The sequence below is a fragment of the Barbatula barbatula genome (genome assembly GCF_947034865.1).
Source record: "Barbatula barbatula genome assembly, chromosome: 2".
NCBI classification, from domain to species: domain Eukaryota; kingdom Metazoa; phylum Chordata; class Actinopteri; order Cypriniformes; family Nemacheilidae; genus Barbatula; species Barbatula barbatula.
In genome coordinates this window covers 153,031-175,762 of record NC_136767.1, presented here as the reverse complement: position 1 = coordinate 175,762, position 22,732 = coordinate 153,031, and the positions used below count along the sequence as shown (strand labels likewise).

The 22,732-nt window shown below is 43.0% G+C and overlaps 1 protein-coding gene across 2 annotated transcripts; it reads right to left on the bottom strand.

The window, feature by feature from the left end:
• Positions 1-3,780: 3,780 nt before the first annotated feature.
• pxna (paxillin a) lies at positions 3,781-22,210 on the bottom strand. 2 transcript variants are annotated; one of them, XM_079447257.1, is made up of 10 exons: positions 22,042-22,210; positions 13,822-14,009; positions 13,406-13,610; positions 13,149-13,317; positions 12,902-13,055; positions 5,931-6,089; positions 5,597-5,770; positions 5,294-5,375; positions 5,070-5,218; positions 3,781-4,956 (listed from the first exon to the last, which is right to left on the bottom strand). In XM_079447257.1, the coding sequence occupies exons 1-10, from the start codon at positions 22,052-22,054 to the stop codon at positions 4,690-4,692; spliced, it is 1,560 nt and encodes a 519-aa protein (XP_079303383.1). In that variant the 5' UTR covers positions 22,055-22,210; the 3' UTR covers positions 3,781-4,689. The 2 variants fall into 2 exon arrangements, with proteins under 2 accessions (XP_079303383.1, XP_079303382.1); XM_079447256.1 differs by lacking the exon at positions 22,042-22,210 and adding an exon at positions 15,929-16,106.
• Positions 22,211-22,732: the final 522 nt, after the last annotated feature.

Genomic DNA, 22,732 nt, shown 5'->3' with positions numbered 1-22,732 from the left:
GCTGGCGGGGAAGGAGCCTGAGATGGTGCGTGAGGTTGAGAGGTTCCGACTAGAGATAGTCGGGATCACCTCTATGCATGGCTTGGGCTCTGGAACCACACTCCTCGAGATAGGATGGACACTTCACCACTCTGGAGTTGCCCATGGTGTGAGGCGGCGGGCTGGTGTGGGTTTGCTTATAGCCCCCCAGCTCTCCCGCCATGTGTTGGAGTTTACCCCGGTGAACGAGAGGGTCGTCTCCCTGCGCCTACGGGTCACGGATAGGTCTCTCACTGTTGTTTGTGTTACGGGCCGAACGGCAGTGCAGAGTACCCGACCTTCTTGGAGTCTCTGGGAGGGGTGCTGGAAAGTGTTCGTTCTACTGGGGGACTTCTATGCCCATGTGGGTAACGACAGTGACACCTGGAGGGGCGTGATTGGGAGGAACGGCCCCCCTGATCTGAACCAGAGCGGTGTTCAGTTATTGGACTTTTGTGCTAGTCACAATTTGTCTATAACGAACACCATTTTCAAGCATAAGGGTGTCCATCAGTGCACGTGGCACCAGGACACCCTAGGCCGCAGGTCGATGATCGACTTTGTGGTCGTTTCATCTGACCTGCGACCGTATGTTTTGGACACTCGGGTTAAGAGAGGGGCGGAGCTGTCAACTGATCACCACCTGGTGGTGAGTTGGATCCGATGGCAAGAGAGGAAGCTGGACAGACTCGGCAGACCCAAAACGTACTGTAAGGGTCTGCTGCAAACGTCTGGCCGAGTCTCCTGTCAGAGAGATTTTTAACTCCCACCTCCGGCAGAGCTTCAATCGGATCCCGAGGGAGGCTGGAGATATTGAGTCCGAGTGGACCATGTTCTCCACCTCCATTGTCGAAGCAGCCATTCAGAGCTGTGGCCGTAAGGTCTCCGGTGCCTGTCGAGGTGGCAATTCCCGAACCCGGTGGTGGACACCGGAAGTAAGGGAAACCATCAAGCTGAAGAAGGAGTCCTATCGGGCCTGGTTGGCTTGTGGGACTCCTGAGGCAGCTGACTTGTACCGGCAGGCCAAGCGGACTGCTGCCCGGGTGGTTGCGGAGGCAAAAACTCGGGCCTGGGAGGAGTTTGGTAAGGCCATGGAGAAGGACTATCCACTGGCCTCGAAGAGATTCTGGCACTACCAACGCTGTTTACATTGGAGGTGGGCAGCTGTTGACCTCTACTGGGGATGTCGTCGGACGGTGGAAGGAGTACTTTGAGGATCTCCTTAATCCCTCCATCACGTCTTCCATGAGGAAGCAGAGGCTGAGGACTCAGAGGTGGACTCGTCCATCACACAAGCCAAAGTCACTGAGGTAGTCAAGAAACTCCTCGGTGGGAAGGCACCGGGGGTGGATGAGATTCGCCCTGATTACCTCAAGTCGCTGGATGTTGTGGGGCTGTCTTGGCTGACACGCCTCTGCAGCATCGCGTGGCGGTCGGGGACAGTGCCTCTGGGATGGCAAACCGGGGTGGTGGTCCCTCTTTTTAAGAAGGGGGACCGGAGGGTGTGTTCCAACTACAGGGGGATTACACTTCTCAGCCTCCCCGGGAAAGTCTATGCCAGAGTTCTGGAAAGGAGAATGCGGCCGATAGTAGAACCTCAGATTCAAGAGGAACAGTGTGGTTTTCGTCCGGGCCGTGGAACGCTGGACCAACTCTACACCCTCCACAGGGTGCTGGAGGGTTCATGGGAGTTTGCCCAACCAATCCACATGTGGATTTGGAGAAGGCATTTGACTGTGTCCCTCGCGGCGTCCTGTGGAGGGTGCTTCGGGAGTATGGGGTCCGGGATCCTTTGATAAGGGCTGTCAGGTCCCTGTACGGCCGAAGCAGGAGCTTGGTTCGCATTGCCGGCAATAAGTCGGACTTGTTCCCAGTGCATGTCGGACTCCGGCAGGGCTGCCCTTTGTCAACGGTTCTGTTTGTAATTTTTAAATTTGAAGGGGCCGGAGGGTGTCAGGTTTGGGGACCACACAATCTCGTCTCTGCTCTTTGCGGATGATGTTGTCGTGTTGGCCTCTTCAAACCAGGACCTTCAGCATGCACTGGGACGGTTTACAGCAGAGTGTGAAGCGGCTGGAATGAAAATCAGTACATCCAAATCCGAGGCCATGGTCCTCAGTCGGAAAAGGGTGGCTTGCCCACTTCAGGTTGGTGGAGAGTTCCTGCCTCAAGTGGAGGAGTTTAAGTATCTTGGGGTCTTGTTCACGAGTGAGGGAAGGATGGAACGGGAGATTGACAGATGGATCGGTGCAGCTTCTGCAGTAATGCGATCGATGTACCGGTCTGTCGTGGTGAAGAAAGAGCTGGGCCGCAAGGCGAAGCTCTCGATTTACCGGTCAATCTACGTTCCTACTCTCACCTATGGTCATGAGCTTTGGGTCATGACCGAAAGGACAAGATCCCAGATACAGGCGGTCGAAATTATATTCCTCCGCAGGGTGGCTGGGCGATCCCTTAGAGATAGGATGAGAAGCTCGGTCACCCGGGAGGAGCTCGGAGTAGAGCAGCTGCTCCTCCACATCGAGAGGGGTCAGCTGAGGTGGCTTGGGCATCTGTTCTGGATGCCTCCTGGATGCCTTCCCCGGAAGGTGTTCCGGGCCCGTCCAACCGGGAGGAGACCCCGGGGAAGACCTAGGACACGCTGGAGGAAGTGTCTAGGGTGAGGGATGTCTGGGCATCTCTGCTTAGACTGCTGCCCCCGCGACCCGGCCCCGGATAAGCGTAAGAAAATGAATGAATGAAAGTTAGTTTATGTTCGCCAGTTCCCGTCTCCTTCCTTCCTTCCTTTTATGGAACTTTGTTAGAGGTATGTTTATTGACTTTAAAACAATAACATGTATCTATTTTTATACATGAACAATGTTAATAGATAAACACCACAGTCTTTAAGCACATTGTTCATTGTGTTATTTGCTGCGTCTGTGTTGCTTGGCAACCGCACCTGTTTCTGAGGAACTACTTTGTTTGGCGGAAGAATATATTTCTATTAAAATAATTACATAATATTTGTTGTGTTTTACTTCATGAAACTTTACTATGCATATGGATTAACCGTTTTATAAAAGCAATATGCCCCGTGAAGCCGTGGGTTACAGTGCATTTTATAACCGCTAAGGGGCGTTGTTAGGCACGACGCGAAGCGGAGTAACCCACGGCTTCTTGGGGCTTATTGCTTTAATATAACACCTAAACCCCGTCACAAACTTCACATTATTGTCACAACATCTCCCACTTATAGTATCATATATAAACACATTGAGCCTAAACACAGTTTTAACAAACACCATTTTGTTCTGTGATCTAATGTCACATGTTTATGACCACATATATAAACTTGGAATTCATTCCCTCGATTTGATCATAAACTGGAGATTCACAATCGATTGTGATCAGAATATTTGTTTTATTTTTGAAAGTATGTACAGTCTTCACTCACCAAAAGATAAAACATTTGTGTCTATTTTGGTTTTTCTTTACCACACAATAAACTGACATACATTTAGTATACCTGGTTAGTGTGACAGTAAAAAAACTAATAATAAAGATAAATCTCTCTTATGCTTCATATCATATAAATGTATATTACATTTGTATATATAGTTATACAAATGTAATAAGAAGGCAAATATAGAAATTGGTCAATCCTGATTTGTTGTTTTCTCAATCTCCAACACATTTTAAACAATAAATATTAATGTTAATTTTGTAGCTTTTTACAGGACTGTCAATGCAGCAAACAAATAAAAGATCCACAACTGATCTATTGTTTAGATTCTGGTTTTTATTTCAAGCCTCATACGGTACATTTAAACCCATGATGTCAATACAATGTGCATGTCATTAGTTTATGAAGAATAAAACATCACCCTGAAGAACATCGTCTGTAAATTACTAAAAAAAGTCACAATCTTTCTGAGTAAAGCCTTTGCCATCAATTATCATTCTTAAGACGCAGCAGGAAATCCAGTGAAACTGCATATCAAAAAAGTATTAAAACTGAGATGAGATTTTGAGAAACAAAACATGATTACAAACCAGAAGCCACACTTGTATGTTTAAAAAGGCTTTTTCCAAGAATATGTTTGAATATAAACAGCTGAACCCTCATAAAGGCAAAAGCACTCCAATCAGAACAATAGAAAAACAAATTAAGAAAAATATAAGATCAATTTTATTAAATGAGCAGACAGAGAAAAACACGCTGTCTGAAGAAACTCTTGAGTACCAAAATTAGAAAAATATACAGAATATGACCTTGAGATTTTCACGATATCAGCAGTTATTGCACCTGACAGAGTGGATGAGAAGCAAAATAAAAGAGCGAAGTGCATCTTTTTTCGTAAAAAAACAGCAGCAAGAAAGAAGAGAGAAGAAACGTTCTCCTGAAATGTGCAAAGAGATGTGTGTTCAAGATAAGCTCTGTGTGTGTGTGTGTGTGTGTGTGTGTGTGTGTGTGTGTGTGTGTGTGCGTAAGAAATAGAAAAATACATCTTGTTGATTTGTCCGATGCCTTTGATATGATCTAAAATAGAAAATGTATTTCTTTAAAAAGGTTGTTAAAAACCAGACATGATTGACGGTGCTTTGGCACAGAAACACGCTGGTGTGATGAATGCACGGCCACTAGAGGGCACTTCACCCTCAACTCTCATCGTCTCACACCGTCCGAGTCTAGCTGAAGAGTTTGACAAAGCAGTTCTGGCAGTACGGTTTGTCGTTCTGCTCTTTGAACGTGCCTTTATTCAGCTGTTTAAGGCAGAAGGCGCAGACGAAATGCTCGGGGTGAAACTTCTTAGCCATGGCGGTGATACAGCGGCCGGTTATGGGCTTCTGGCAGCCGGAGCAGAGCGAGCCGCGTCTCTCGTGATAATGTGCCTCGCAGTACGGCTGACCCTCGTGCTCGAAGAAACTGCCATTCACGAACGGAATGAAACACTCCTACAAACACAGAGACAGAATAAAACCAACGTGTGCAGAGAATACGCGAGTGATGTGACATAAGTGAAGACACAGACAGCGTTCTCGAGACGTGTGACATCACACATACAGACCCTGCACACAAAACACTCGGGGTGCCACAGAGAGTTGAGGGCAGAGATGTAGTTCTCCAGGATGGCTCGGGCACAACCGCCACACTTTGGGGCAAACATGTCAAAGTAATCTTTCCTGCAGTACGCTTTTCCCTCCTTCTCATGGAACCCTGCGGGGAGAGCCAGATATAAAACTCATGGAAGAGAAAACAAACAGCTGATAAAACACAAGATGATTTTTTTACCCTCAGGGCCAAAGAATGAACCACACTGGGCACAGAAGAAATGCTCCGGGTGCCATGTCCGGTCCAACGCTGTCACCACTCTCTGTAAAGACAATCAAACGAGCATCATTACACTATTATTACACGGACACACCACACGCTTACTGTGTATTGTTACACAACTTCTGAGTCAATCATTGATTTGCCTGTATGAGCAGCACACAGATCATAATGCCGTGTACTGCACAACAGGTGACTGAGTTCAAGGATCTGTCAAATGCATTCATGTAAATGCACACACACACGCAGAGAGTATGTTCTCACATCCAGTATGGGTCCGTTGCAGTAGTAACAGCGTGGAGAGAAGAGGCTGTGATAATCTTTCTCACAGTACGGCTGTCCGTCTCTCTCAAAGAAGTTTCTTGAACCTATTTCCTCCTGACAGTGAGTACAGACGAAATGTTCTGGATGCCACGTCCGTCCCATCGCTGTCACCACCTGAACGAGAGAAAACACAAAAAACGTCTTTGCTCTCATGCATATATATCTATATATAGAGAGAGAGAGAGAGAATGGATTTAGTATTAAATCATGAGAAAGCATCACTTGAACAGATGAATTCATGTTGATTCGGACACTAGAGCTGTAGTTACTGTACCTGTCCAGCGATGGGTTTCTTACAAGCTCCACAAACTCCTTTAGCCACCGTCTGAACTCCCAGTTTATTGAGATCTGACTGCAGGCTGCCCAACATGTTGTCCAACTTATTAGCCGGCTTCTGAACACCGCCGGGAGAACTTTTACCCTGAGCCATGATCTAAACCACAAGACAAAACAACCATTCATTAATCCTAACGGACACAAGCTTCTGAACTTCTGTATAATCTCAAAGGCTTTCATTGCTGCTCAGTGTTCACTTTCATTGAAGTCAATAATCTGACTGATCCTCAAGGGCACAAACACCAGCTGCAGGTGTAAACACAACACAACATCATTACTATAATTATTCTTTAATATAGAAACAGTAAAACTAACTTCATAAAGGACATATAGAATGCCTGTATTATCCCAGATCTTTCATCAGATATACACTATATGTGACACGGTCTGTATGACAAAACTGACATTAGCATCAGTAACTGTATAAATCCAAGACTGCTGGACTGAACTGTTATTGGTTGATCTATTAAAGCTCACAGCCTGATTCTATTCAACCAGCAGAAAACAAATCCACAGCTCACAGAACTACAGCAAACACTTGTTATTCACAGAAAATGTCATCACATGAGGTCTGTATGATGAGATTCCCTTCTTTATATGGAAAGGCTCTTGAAATGTGTTTTAGTCAATCCTAAAGCTCTCCTCATGAGAAGAACGTCTTTCAACAACCTTCTCTAAATACAACAGCATCAAGAAGACCAAAAAAACATGTCGTGAAACTTCATCTCTCGTCTCAGAGCACCGTGACTCACAAGCATTATTTAGAAAGCAGAAACAGCCGCCCTAATGAAGCCACATGCCTTGTTATTTCTGCACACAGCTCTGTCTGGTCCACTGTAAAAACATGTTTACACCCGCAGGACGACATGGAATCATTTGAAAATGTAAGAGATTCAGAGTTACACAAGTATTCAGAAGCAAAGGGAATACAGTAGATATTTGTTGACACTGAATTTTGCCTTTAAATCCAAATAGATCCTCACAAACATAGGACTTAAAAACCCAAGGATGTTTCATTGGGCATGTCTACACCAGCACAACTATTGCATAAATGCTGAAACATTCCTACTGTGTGTGTGTTTGTCTGTGTGTCTGCATATCTGATATTAAAATCTGGACACTGTCCTGAATCCTGGAATACAGACACTATACAAAAGCAGAGATCCATTTGACCCTAATAACTACTGAGGCATTTGTGTGAACAGTAACCTGGAGAAGACTTTCTATAGTATCCTGAATACTCCAATTCAAGCTTTCCTCACCAAACACAACGCTACACACTACAGACATGAGTCAATGAGCACGTCCATCATTAAAACAAAGGAGAAATGTATCATGTTTTGATGCTTTTGACTCAATATGGCATGATCATTAAATCCATGGACACAGAAAACAAACAGGGAGTTAAAATTGGCGATTAAAAGAACAGAATCGTTCACTCAGGGGTGCGGAGTAAGACAGGGATGCAGCTCGAGTCAAACTCTGTTTAACTTCTGTATAAATGAGTTAGACGTGTTACTGGAACAATCTCACATTAAACAAGTCAGAGGTGAAATGTCTTCTGTGTGCTGCTGAAGGTCTGTAGGAACACCAACACTGAGCCCAGACACTCAATCAAATGATGATTCTCCAGAAGCCAGATTACAGGATAACAGACACACATTCAGTCTGGGAAACCCTGCAATAGAACACACTTTACACTACCATCATCTCCGTCAGGAGGTTTTGGTCTGGCACACGAGCGTTTTACACCATCAAAGGCTAATCCACCCAAACAGATATTCCAGTGACAGTCTGCTGTCAGATCTTTGATAGTGTCATTATGCCGATAGCTCTATATGGCTGTGAGGTTTGGGGTCCACACACAGGGTCTCACAGATTACTCCATATGGGATAAACACTCCATAGAATCATCTGAAGAGTTCAGAGAGGAAGCAGGTCAGATTCCCCCTGATAATACACATCCAAAAACATGGACACACCTTAACTCAAGTCCTCCTAACACACTTCAATATGAAGCACTCATAACCCAAGAGCTGAGACCTAAAGCCCGTCCCATCTGACCCTACAGACCGGCACAACTGAACAAAACCACATCAGAATAAAACAAAAGATCAAAGAAAGTCAAAAGTCAATTTTAGATCATTGGGAAAATGGGACCCTAAACAGAAAACACAATCTGTCAGATGAACAAACATGGAGTCTGTGCTCACGGTCGAGACAGAGACACACTTTCTCCTTCATTGTGATGAAGATGATGAGAGAGAAACACTTTCACTTGAACAGAGCGGATGCAGATGTTACACACATCACATCCATATACTTTATTTTATATTTCATTCTATATTTACGCCGTACTCAGCACTATTTTAATTTGACTCTAATATTTGTTCTTACTGTATGTCTTTTGTTATACAGTATGTTCAATGCTTTGGCAATATTGTAAGGAAACACACAATCACGCCAATAAAGGACCTTGAGAGAGAGAGAGAAGCAAGGAGAGGGTGTGAGATGAGATTCAGATATACAGAGAGCAAGTTGATTCCTGTACCGGTGGAAACAGAGGCTGATATTCTGTTTGACAGGCCACTGATGCCAAAACCTTCACAGGAGGGGGTGGAGTCAGAGGTTTGGGTGGAGGGATCAGAGAAGGAGCACTGGGGTCTTTAGGTGGAGGTGACAGAGGAGGAGAGGGTTCTTTGAGGGGCAGAGGTGGTGGGGGAAGAGGAGCGGCCATCTTTTTGGGGCCAGGGTGAGTTAGGAGATTTGTTGGAAGATTTGGTGAGTCTGGTGGAATAATGATCTGATGAAACACAAGAGAGGGAATAAAAACAACAGACAGAAAGAGAGAGAGAGAGAGAGAGAGGTAAGAGCAAAGCTCAGTCATGAGTTCTGTCAGTAAAACATCACACTACACAACCTTATCCACAGTGGGTGAAACACAACACTCTTCTCTGAGACGCTGTGGGCTGGAACACACTATGACTCCTTCTGTTAGCCAATGATCGGCCTTCTTCTGTGCTCGCTCACAGCGGCCGATTCCCAGTTTGCCCTGCAGCTCTTCAATGAGGCGATCCTGAGAGTTTGTTTTGTTAAGAATGAGTGGACCCATCTTTCTGCGCATGTGAGCTTCTCCAAACATCGGGTGGACATGAGACGTTTCCTTCGTGCGTCTGATGACAGATTTAAGCTGCAGAGAGGCACTCATATCACCCAACAGGTTATCATCAACATTCACTGGTTTACCATTCATGACAAATCTCCAACCTTCAACAAACCATTCCAGGTGCTACATGCTCAAGAAAAGCTAACTTTACTACTCCGGATGATTCACACATGTTATAGACACTGAACATCTGAGACGTCTGAAATACTAAAGTAAACTCAAGTCAGAAGTGTAGAACAGGACGAGCCGAGCCTTGTTGTTCAGCGAGTCCAGACATGCATGTTAACATCTCCATCTACTGACTCATCATCACCGCATGAAGCACACACGACTACACATATTTCAAATTCCTCACTTCTCCATCTCTCCGAACAGCGAAGAGACGGACCACAACACAATCAGCCCCTTGAAATGAAAAGGTTTTGCAGGTGACATTCATAAGTGCAGGATGTAAAGCTATCAACAGGCCCCCTGACCCCAGGCACATATGTTCTAGAACATACAAACAGTGTTCTGCATGCTCTCATGCTCACTACATTAGTTTGTCCGATCATACTTGTCCCGAAGCAGACAGTCTTTCAACTGCTGACGGCTGAAGAAGAGGAAGATCCAGCGGAAGATCTGAGGTCTCCGAGAACACACTATCCTTCATCCAGCAGCTCTCTGCACCTTCAACCATCACCCGCCGTTGCTCGCTGTCAGATGTGGTCAAAGGCACATGTGTGATGGAATTGGGTTGGGAATGACTGGACACCTCCAGTAGAGGTTTGGGGCAGACAGGCTTCATCCTCAGTGTGTCTGATTCAGAGTTCTCCAGGTTCTTTCTGGAAGTCTTTGGAGTTAATGTGAGTCTCCAGACAGGAGAAGCGGGTGGTGTAGTGATCACTGGCACAGGATCAAGAACCGGACTCTTGGCATTGACTTTTGAGCTTTTCAAGGCTGTTACAGGACTGCTGCTCGTGGGAGCTGCGATCGGGCTGGAGGTTTTCACATTCACGACGGGACTTTTCACATCAGTTTGTTTGGACCTCTGAATAACCTCTGGTGGGCGTTGAGCCGCAGTCACAGATGTGGAGTCAGCGGGCACAGGGCTTGAGATCCTCACCACTGTGTTGAAACTCATCTGAGAATCATTCACACAAGTCACCGGGAGACCTGAACTCTTCAAGCTAGAATCTAACATCAGATGAGTTTTGAGAGTTGAGCTGGAGGACCGACACGTCTCAGAAGATGTGCTTCTGGAAACTGGACCCAAACTTGCTGCTTCCTCAACAATGTGCAGTTCCAGCAGAAGTGATGAACAATCATCCGTAGGATCATTAGAGGCCTGAGGAGGAACACTGATGTCTTCTGGATTAGAGGAAGACAACACTGTCAGAGTCTCGCTCATCACTGGATCGGGAGGATTTGACTCTTTCATAGAAAGTGAATCTTCCTTAATGGAGGACGGAGAGCCAGACTAGACAACCAACAACAAGATGCCAAAAATGAAGAAGAAAGGAAGGGAAGAATGAGACACACAAACACTGCTGTAGAGACACAACCGGTTCATAATTTCACCACCACGACCAACATCACAACCCCCTCACCCTGAATATCAAGGCTCTAAAGGATTTGGAGGGATTTAGCAGAATGGCAATTCCATGAAAATGTCAACCTTACCATGAAAGAATAAAGTTTATCCCAAAGGTTTTTACTATACTGCAGTGGCGTAAAATAAATTTTATTTTTGAGGTGTGTTATGTATATGTACAGTGAGGAAAATAATTGTTTGATCCCCTGCTGATTTTGTAAGTTTGCCTGCTTACAAAGAAATGAAGGGTCAATCATATTTATGGTAGGTTTATTTTAACCGACAGAATATAAAAAACTAATCGGGGAAATTCTTTTTATATAAAGGTTATAAATTGATTGAAGAATTTGATCCCAGAGCAAAACATAACTTTGTACTTGCTGGAGAAACCCTTGTTAGCGAGCACAGAGGTCAGACATGTCTGATAGTCAGTCACCAGGTTTGCACATGTGTCAGGATACATTTGAGTCCACGCCTCTGTGAATCTTTACGGTTTCTTAGCTGTCGCTCAGCACATTTAGCCTCTTTCACAGATGTTCTATAGGACGAGGGTCTAGAGACTGGCAAGGACATTTAATGTGCTTCTTCTTAAGCCACTATTTTGTTGTCTTGGCAATATGTTTTGGGTCTTTGTCATGTTAAAGGCACGTCCACAACCCATCTTCAGTGATCTAGTCAAGTGGAGGAGGTTCTTGCCCAATATTTCACGGTACATGAGCCCGTCCCTCAACCCCTCAACGAGGTGAAGTCATCCTGTACCAAAGCAGAGAAAAAGGCCTAAAGCATAATGTTTCCAACACTGAGCTTCTCTGTAAAGATCTTGGGGTCTCCCTCTAAAAACAGGAGTAAAGTTTCTTCCTGTTTGACCACAGCACTTTCTCCAATCATGTCTCGGGATCAAATAATTATTTCACTCACTGTATATAGCCATTTCATTAGGGTTCTATCTATTACTAAAATGATACGTCTGTATTGTACAGCACATTTCACCGGTTTAGCAAACATAAACATAGCCTAGCGGTTCTTAATCTTGGTCCTCGCGGTGTTGGGAGTGTTCGAGGGAGAGAAAAGTTTCTTTTTTGACACTAAAAGAAGTCGTGTGCAGTGTGATTGTTATCTTAAGCAGTCTACTCATTTTCTTCTTGCTCATCCTTTCGTACTTAATAAAGACGGAATATTGGGCACCCGCCATCGCAGCGTACGAATGAAACTCTTGGTGCAAAAGATGCTACGCACAACACGATACAATTAAACCAATAACTTTGAACAGTGGTGAGCACTGACTGCTGATTAAGCAGAGTAACAAATCAACAATTCCTTATTTTTTATTTTAAGGGACATTTAAATGTGGCTACGCTACCATGTGAGGTCTCTCTTCAAGTTTTGAAAGCGTTGGTTTTATTTTTAATGCATGATTTTTCATAGGCCGGTAAGTGCCATTTTAGGATTGTCACACCCATAACGCTCTATATTCCTCATTAATAAATACATGAAAACGAACATAAAGTCACTATTTTATGCATTACCGCTACAGGTTTGTGCATTTTAATTCACAGAAATCCTAAAAAGTTTGTCGTCTCCCAAACGTCTCCTGTTTTTTTTTGTAACTTCCATAACACAGGGTTATTTCCCTTTTTTAAAACAGAAAACTTGTGCATAGACTGATATTTTTCTGATGTTTAAACTCTATCAACAAGGGTTTTAATGTTGGTTATTTGTTTTAGTTGTCTCCGGAGGAACCACAATGGAAATAAATTGTGTTATCTTTGACAAAAGTGTGATGCTGATGTATTGCTACTGTAACACAAAGCAAAGAATGAAAAACTCTCACTGATGTGGCAATGAAATAAATGATAAAAAGGTTCAAACGGTTAAAATGGGGAATTCTAGCATATAATGTGACACTAACAGTATTCCAGATGTACTACACAAACATGAAAACAAGACCTTGATGAATGAGCTTATTAAACCTCTTTATATTGATATTAATGGTCATGTAACTCTCATTCATCAAAGCTGTCAGTCATTTACATACACACTAGTCTCTAGACGGGTTAGCACCAGTGAGATGATATGAACAACCCTACTAAACAGAAGCACACAAGTCTTCATGCTGTCATTCTATGTAGACGTGATTCTTCTTTTCTTCTAGACATCAGTCTAGACTTACATTACTCTGAACTTTGAAGTCCGACAGCGAGGCCATGAGTTCATCCAGCTCTCGTGTAGCAGATGAAGCAGAGATTCTGGCCTGTTGTTGAGCTTCTGGTGTGTCCTCCTGTATCTCTCTAATGTCAGAAATCACCGGCACTGATGGAGCCGCTCTACACACACACACACACACACACACAGAGACAGAACACGCGTGTGAAAATGAGCACACGTGAAAAAGTGTAAGGAGGAGTGAGACATCTTACACAGACACGGGCACAGACGTCTCCAGCTCAGTTAATAAACTCTCCACGCTGGGTCTGACGTCCTCTACACCTCGAGCCGCCGCGTGACGTTTGGGTTTCTCTACTTTAGGAGGAGGAGCTTTGACTGCTGATGAGAGACCGTTCTCTGAACGCTGAGTGCTGCTCGACACTGTCAGAGAAAGACACACACTTTATATTGAAAGATTTGACTCGTTCAGTGTGAGTCTACGGGAAAAGGTTCAGAGGGAAGTGTTCACCTTCCGTCGCGAAGGACGGTGTGCTGTGTTGTACGGCGTTGAGCTCCAGTAACAGACGGTCCAGTTCAGACAGATTACAGCCCAGTGATGAGTTCATGATGGCGGGTGTCGGGGGCTCGCTGCTCTTCTGCTTGTTTGGGAAACTATAGACGTGATCTTCATCTGACTGCGACACACAAGGACTTTTCTGAACGGAGCTAAAAGGCTTGAAGAAAAAAAATGCAAAAACACAGAAATATGAAGACCGATGGCATTTCTACTGTAGAGCTTATATGATATATTTACATTTCTCTTAGCCTTTAAAAGCATGATCTGACACCAGGAACAACCTTAACTAACATTATAGATTGTGACTGCGAGGGGGACTATGATAAGTGTTGTGCTGTGAGAGGTGAAAGATTAATCATTGACTTCACCTGCGGCGATTCAGTTTGCTTTAACAGCGTTCCATTCACTACAGGATGTGATGTCACTGGAGGCGGAGATGACACTTCCTGATAAGATTCACTTCCTGTAGGATAGGAATAAGGCGTCTCATCTGAGAGTAACCCAGCTTGTTTGGAAATGTGTGAGGTGGTGGACTCCAGATCAGCCAGAAGAGCGTCTAACAAAACAGAAGGAACATCACAAACAAATCAACACAAAATCACATGAATCTGTGCGTGGCCACCATTAAAAGAAAAACATTTCACTTCTTTACAGCGTAACCGTGTTTGTTCTATTCATCTAACAAATACAGAACAATAAGCCAGCAACAGTCCAAATGTGTTCACTCTCTGTCTTTAATTCAATGATTTCTAAAGCAACAGCCCAAAGAGAAGTGAAGAACATCACATGCCTGATTCCCATCAAATCCACAGACTGATAAAAGTCTTAAATATTCACCATCACGTATAGAATAAAACAACAATAACAACAACAGCTCACGTGTCATTCACATTGTTTAATCATGTTTAGAGGTGAAGATGTGGATTATTACGAATGACGCGAGCAGTACTGGACTGCAGGTTTTTATCTGTACAGGGTGTGGTGGTGAGACGCATTTAAACACTGCCTGCAGACACACACACACACACACGACTTTAAAGAAATCAATATACTAAATACACCAGTCATCTTCATATAACATCCCATTAAATATTCAACACACTACTCTAGAAATCTCATCTGTACTGTATTTCAAGTCTGTGTTGGTATCGCTCTCGTGTCCGGTGGAGATCAGGTGTGTCTTCTACCTGCTAAACACACTAAATAACCATAAACCATTAAACTTCCACAAGCGTTCACATGTAACGCAACACATACAACCCAACCAACCAATAAAAACAAACAATAAACATTAAACTACAAACATTACAGATATTAAACTACAGCAGAGAAAGAGCGAGTTTGATTACTTACACCAAGAGAGAGAGAGAGAGAGAGAGAGAGAGAGAGAGAGGTTTAAGTTTTCTGTCTCAACCTTCAGACTTTATGTCATAGAGGAGGAGCTCTGAGACACACACACACACACACACACACAGGTGCTAACTTTAACTTCTACATTCCAGATGATCATGAACTATAACACACGTGAAACCTCATCGTACACACGTCAAGATCTCCAAGACTCCATGTCTGCGTTTCATTTTATTACAAACAAACAAACTACACGAGAGAGAGAGACACAATATATAAGGAAATATAATCATTTCTCTTCACTCTTTCATCACAGTAGGTGGCACTGTGCAGTAAAGTTTGTGTGCAACCTGCCATTAAAGGTACAAAGAAGAAGTACGGCCAGAATGACTTATCGCCAGAAGAATTAAAATACACTTTAATCGCATAACATCACTTAATGGAAACGCAGTCATTCCACGATATTGCTTTAATGGACATTTAGAAACATCGCTTAATTATGTGCAAACCTGGCTAGTGTTTCACTCCCTCACCAACAGAATACGACACGTTACCACTCATGCTGCGTTATAAGCAACTTTGCCGCTGCAAGGTGTCAGGGGTTAGTGGTTAGTGACGACATCCACTGATCACGTTAGCTCAACCATCTTCCTATTGGCTGTCGCTCCTCACTTGCATGAAGTTGAAGATTTCTCACCTTTGTCGCGTCACTTTACACACCCCATCCAGCCACCAACGCTTGTGACTGCTCGTGTCCCCGCAAGTCGCCAGCACTCCATTGAAATGAATGGGATCATGTTGTTTTTTTTGTCGCATGTAATGTGAACAAGGACTAATGAGCGAGACACACGCGAACGTTGTTTAAGCTACATACATCGGTAATACAGTATATTAAAGAGTCATATCATAACAAAAATACACACTGGTATTGGGTGTGAACCGGTATATCGGCCTTCATTTCTTTTTCTACATCTAGTTCACACACTGTAAACCCTACATTTGTCTTTACTTGCACAATCCTTTACTTACACACGACAAAACATTACAGGTAACGGTTTACACCAAAATATACAAATAGTTCAACTTTTGCTCCCAAAACAGAGGTTTGAGCGTGTAGTATCTCACCTCCCTCTGAATCTGGAATCATATAAATCCCATCAGAATCTGACTGAACCACACGCGCTGTGTTTGTCTGTGATTCATCTGATGTCTTCACTGATCCTGCAACACACACTAAAGATGAAGCTTCTACAGCATCAGTGTTCAACACGAGCGCTTGTGTGTCCATCTCAGCGGCTGAGGAACAATCTGAAGAAACTGTTGTCAAACTCATGTCAGCGCCAGCGCTTCTGCTCCTAATGTCAAATCCTCCTGTGAAACCTTCTCAAACTCTGAAGAGCGCCAGAACTTTAGAGAACCACACCCCACATATGAAGAGGGTTTCCGGAGAAGTGTGGACTCAACGGCCTCCAGTGAGATGTGGAGAGGAAGGGTCCATCCCCTTCCGGAGCATTGAAAACATTCCACAGAGCTGGCTCATGTATACAGAGATAACACTTATTCTCACAGGAAATCACAAGACTATACAAATCCATATATGATGCCTCCACAAAACAAGTCAGATTTAACTCTTACCAACTCAACTAAACAGAGTTTTGTGCTTTTCTTGAAATGAACCAGCGAGTCACTACAGTAAGCAAAGTTGCACCATGATGAGACTTGGTTAGACGTGGTTACTTCACTTAAATGAAGAGATCAAGACATCGGGACACATTAGATGGACAGTTAACGTACGGCTTTAAAGACATTAAGGATAAGAAAGAATTGCAAGATATATCGTCCAAGCCCTATTTAAATATAAATAATATAATAATAATAATAAACATGTAAATATTTCCTACATATATGTATATTAACGTTTTATAAATACTAAATTAATATGTACAGAACAGACATTTGTTGTGTAAACACAAACTTTTATTCTGAATGCCATTAAGCGTTTGACAGCACTAGTTTTTAAACATTGTTGTGCTTTGTGTTAAATAATTGCTTCAACACTGATTGTATCATAACACATTATTTCACATAACACATTTCCATTCCGTGCATCAATAGAAATCTGACAGATCAGTCGTGCGACAGGTAAGAGTAAAGCTGGAAGAACCGGTGTGTGATGATATCTGATGTAAACTCTGTGCCTTTAAGGCTCAAGATTTCATTTAATTTATTCATGTGCACATGTGCGCCCCCATCTGCTCAATGACTGAACTACACAATCTTCAACTGAGCAAAGGATGTTTAACAGACAGAAACTTCATCTACACAAAGTTACAGATCAAATCAATCTGACATCATTACGTCATGCGTGTTGGCCACAAGAAAAGCCGTATGTGAAAACAGAGAGATGTGACCTTCAGAGATTTGAGACCACTGAGATGATCGGCCAGGAGACCTCAGAGCTAAAATAAGACATCTCAAACCCTAAACCTGCCACACACAGACGATGAAATACATCCCGCGCTGTAAAACCTGATCTACACCTGATAAAACATTAATAACCCAGAATTCCTCACATTCTGTACCTGCCATGTGAAACCATACACACAACATACTATCAAATATCCTTATTCCTCTTTTTTCACAACACACTCAGCGCCTCATTTATGAATTGAACGTACGACTGAAAACTGGGCGTGTGGTCATTTCCACGCAGAACATGGCATTTATCAAAATGGACGTGAGCGGTTGTTAGATCAAATCTCACGACAGGTCTCAGCTCGTGTAAGCAAGTTTTGAGATAGGTCTGTGTATGCTTTACCCTTTTGATAACTGATAAGGAATAATGACAAATAGAAAGATAGATCACGTTTTTTTCATTTAGTATGATAATGAAAAGAAGTGCAAGATTAGCATTAGATCCCGTTTAGAAACATTCATTTACATGCATTTTTATCCAAAGCGACTTACATTGCATTGTCCTATACATTTTGATTCTAATCCAACCCACAACCTTGGCATTGCTAGTGAATGCTCTAACCACGGAGCTACAGCAAAGCTTCAGTCTTCTCCGCCACAGACCATTTTATCTTCACCTAAATGACATTATATTATGGAAAACATTTAATTGAGCCGCAAAAATGACCGTTTATACATCAACACATTACTGTAACACAAACAAAGTTCTTTAAGACAGAATCGAAATCGTAAAAGTTCCTCTTTTTGGCCGAATTACGTTTCTCCAAGCCGCAAAATCTAGGGCCAATTTATAGGGCCGTCCCGCGATATGGAAGTGACAACGGATTTCACCCGCCGCATTTATCAAGGTACAATCATATGTACGATGAAATTGGCTGCAAAGGAATGTTTGATGAATCGCACGTGAACCCTGTCGTAAGATGATTCCTGCACGCACAGACCTGCGCTCATTTCCACGTTAGATTGATAGATGAGGCCCAATGTGTGCTGCGGTTTGAAAAGGACAGGATATTTATATTTAGGATTTAGGAGTTTTAAAAGTATGATTCTGTTAGAGACGCCACGAGGAACACCAAAAAAAGAGCGACACTCTGACATAGAGAGCGAGAGAAAGAGAGAGAGAGAGACCAGCATCATCAACAATAATCTCAAACTGTTTTTCAAATCCTATCTGAAAATAAGTGGCTGTAAAATCTTCCCTCTTGTATTCTAAAGATGTCACTGAAGCCAGTGTTAAGTATTCTGAAACATGACAATCATCTGGATGTCAAAGAGCACATGTATGCTCAATCTCCAGGTGTTTCTGATGTCAAACTCACCCGAGACCCCCAGGGATCCAGATCAAAGTTTCACAGAGCCCGGACTCAAACTCAAGAAACAAAGGTTAGACAATGAAGGAGTCATTCTGCCGTCTGCTCCCTACTTTCATTTATCTGATGGGCAGAAAGGTGTTCTGGGAATTCCTGGAATACTTCTGCCTGCTCGGACTCGTGCCGAACGTCTTCCTTCACATGAACACTGAACAACTCAAGAGACATTCTGAACATATATCAAGTAATATTCACATCAGATGTCAAAATGATTTTATTTCTCTGTGGTCTGTTTGACGGGTCACTAGAGGTCCGAAGAACAGAAAGAAGATACACACAAACACACATCACAGTCTGGATCAATTCACCACAAAGTCTGCGTGTACTGAGGTTACACCGCCGTGTTTACACATCGCAACCAAACGCCGTTTTCCCAGAAAAGGAAGAAGTGGTTGCGACATTTGAAATGCGTCAAAGAATCAGCTCGAGTTTTACTCATCCACACACTATTGATAGACACATCACAGTTTACATTTAACACACAACTGACTGACAACACACAAACTCTTCAGTTCACTGTTGTCAGCGCAAACACAACTTCAGACAGAACCACAATTTCACACTCACAGCAAAAACGCGGCAATTTCACACCTTTACAACTTTCAGTAAACTCAAGAAGGACACGCTGTACTCGTTCTGTTATTTCAAAATAGTCGGCTATTAGATGGCTTCATATTTGCACTTTAATCCTTGCGAGCCCAATAAATTCAAAATAAATGCAAAGAAACTATATTGGTTATGAAATGATGTGACACAAATATAACCCGTCACTCTTCACAATCCTCCTTCATTGCCCTCTTTGCAAATAGCTGTCATTTTGCCACGGGCCTCCTTTATTTTCAGCACATCACTAAACTCAAGTGACTCATTGTATTATTGTGAATTATTGTAAATCACTACACATTGTCATGAATAAACTTTAAATACTATATCTAACAACCACTCTTGTGAATGGTCTAAGCACGCTTGTGTTCGGAGGTGTTTTAAGTGACTGATTTGATGGGTTCAGTTGGACACATTCTCCGTACGCGTCACGTAAAATCAGGAATCTGTCTTCAGACCTTGCTTTTGATGAACGTGTGAGGGAGAGAGACACTTTTGACTTCAGTAAGCGCTGCGCAGAAAGATCGGAATATGACATGTCCCACAATGCTTCTATGTCTGCGCTACACCGAATGAAGTCAAAGGCGAAAGAGCGAGCAGAGAGCTCATCACAAGCACGTCATTCACTACTCATAAATCACATTTAATGTTAAATAAATCATTTTAAGCACTTGCACCAATGCGTGCAACCCTGTGATATTTGACCTCGCACGTTATAAAAAACATTGCATTTGCGAGCATCAGGGTCGCAGTTGGAACATGATTTCTCGTTCAGGTTTTCTTACGATGCAGCATCGGGTCAAAATGAAAAACGCCAGTCGTCGGGTTAAATGAACCCAGAAAGTGCTTTGACTCAACGCTGCTCAACACAACCCAGCAGAGGTTCACTTACAACCCAACGGTCCAGTTCATCTCTTCTTTGACCCAACACCCGCTTGTATATAACTCACTTTAGTGTACATTCAATTATTCAGCCTATATAAAAACATCTGTGAAAGGTCAAAGTGTAACGCAGTAAATCACCACGGAACTGCAAATAACATTTTAAATGCATTCAACACTTCACATCTTTTATTCTCTCTGGTGAGGTCTGTAATAAATGAGATCTGTTTGTGTTTGGTGTTGCCTGGAGAGACTTCAGCTTCACATCAGTGTGTTACACACACACAGATCAATTCACCAAACTACTGGAGTAAACGTGTTCCTGGTAGGAGTAGATTACTGAGACATTTGTGAACAGTGATAATAATCAAGAACAAACCGCTCATCTCACGTGAGATAAAGACGCATGTCACATTTAACATCCTGTCTTGAAAGCGTTCGCTCTCTTGATCACACATTTATGTCTATTTATACACGTTCAGTTCATATAAGACACCCGTACATCCCGTCTAAACTCCTCTGAGGTTTCGGGTCAATGAGGACGCCATGTCTAAATTCACTCATTTACACTCACATTAACTCTGAAGTGAACACGGAACGAGTGATTCAAGAGACACTGACAGCACATGATCACTTCTCTCTGGGATAAGATGACAGTTTTACTCTCAGCTGCATTATAAGAAATCTCATGTTGTGTTAATGCTTGAATTATAACTAGAGAATCCATTGAACACATGAAGTGGACGTCATGACCTGTGATACACCAGCGCTGGCAAATGTGATCTATGTGTGATCTCTTTCATGTGATACGTCCTCACCTGTAACACGGCGTCATATCACAGGTCAAGTGTTCATAAACATCATCATAGATTCATACTGTACTGTACTAATGTATACTATACACGAGTCAAGACTCAAAACACAATACAATGTTCATTCACTGTAATGCATCACAATATAAAAGCATAAAGAACCACACAAACACTTTTCTCAGTACCAAAAAGAAAGAAGATTAATGTTACCGTATCGCAGCATTTTAGCGGATAAAACATAAATGATTTCCTCTGGTTAAACTTCTTCATCTGCTCACAGTTATAATGCAGCACAGTTCTGTCTGATATTAGCAATTGATGCAGATATTCATGAATGTGTGAATTATAGGAACATTGTTTGAATCAGACTGCTTTCTGTCTGGACACCTGTAAGTCATGTGGCTATTTCTGGAAGAACATCTATCATTAGTTTATTATAAATATATATATATAATTAACAGCACAAGGTTGTGTGTTGGATCTCAGATATCTGTGTATAAATGTATAGGATAATGCAATGTAAGTCACTTTAGATAACAGCCGTAATGTAAATGTAAAGAATACTAGTGTAAAGTAGACTCTGTACATGCTTTTGAGAGGAAAAGAGAACTAACGGTTTCCTTGTTTTCATCTTAAAGCCCTTGTTTTCATCTTAAAGCAGTTCTGCACTTCTCAGGGATGTTATATGAATATCGAGAGACTGTATATCGGTTATCGTCCGGTCTGCAGACTTTATCACACAAACACTGACGCGAGCAGCAGTTACAAAACAATCACACGAACAGATGTCGAGTTTAAACGCTTTAAAGCGACATTAAACACGTTCCCGTAACACACGCTGTGCTCTTAAAGCACCTGAAGTGAAGTCCGATCGTGTGTTTAAACGAGAACTACAGATGTCCGATCAGATCTGAGGTTGCTGCAGTCAGTGAGTACAGTATCAACACGAGCATCGGCGCGCGCTGACGTTGGCAGAAGCCTCGCGCTCGCTCCATCTGCGCTCCTTCACACACGAATCGCTCATTTAAGTCGTTTCATCACGACTCCGTGTCGCGTCGCGTCGCGCGTGTAAGTCGCTCGAGGAGTTCTCACTCACCCAGATCGTCCATGTTTCCGTGGCGTCCGTGTTTCACCGAGCGGCTCTCCGTAGGGTCTCGCAGTCCGCAACTGCGCGCGGAGAACTTTTCAACTCACGCGCACACGCGGCGCGAGCACGCAGCCGGACGAGCACACGCGCCGCGCTGCGCATTGAACTGCTGACGTATAGAAGAAGAGATACTTCAGTCATTCATAAGCAGAACCCTTGACTTGAGACCATGATACCGTTTCATTTGACTATTAATAACCACTAGAAAATAAACATTTTGCTGCCATTTGTAGTAGCCTACTCTTTAACTATAGTATTAACAGTAAAGCTATGATAATACAGCTGAAATTGACTAAAGGACTTATTTTATATTTTTCACCCACAATTGCAGAAAGGAAGATCTTTTGACTCCGTTCCCATTAATAGCCTCTAAATATATGTTAGTTCAGTGTTACTATAAATCATCATGGTTAATTCATCTATGAAAACATACACGCACGTCCATGTATAGTGAAAGTGACCTGTGTGTCAGGTATGGTGACCTCTGCATTTAACCCGTCCAGACAGGAGTGAACACACGCACACACGGAGCAAGTGAGGGTCAGATGCCTCCCTTAAGGACACCTGGTCACCAGTCCGACTCTCTAACCATTAGACCACAACTGCCCCACATGAGCACACACACATCAATGCAGAATAA

Coding starts and splice junctions, on each gene's coding strand:
- pxna (XM_079447256.1), bottom strand. CDS start 16,091: ATGGACACACAAGCGCTCGTGTTGAACACTGATGCTGTAGAAGCTTCA. Junction 13,056..13,148: donor ACGTCTGTGCCCGTGTCTGT/GTAAGATGTCTC, acceptor GTGTGTGTGTAG/AGCGGCTCCATCAGTGCCGG. Junction 4,957..5,069: donor CCGAGTGTTTTGTGTGCAGG/GTCTGTATGTGT, acceptor CTGTGTTTGTAG/GAGTGTTTCATTCCGTTCGT.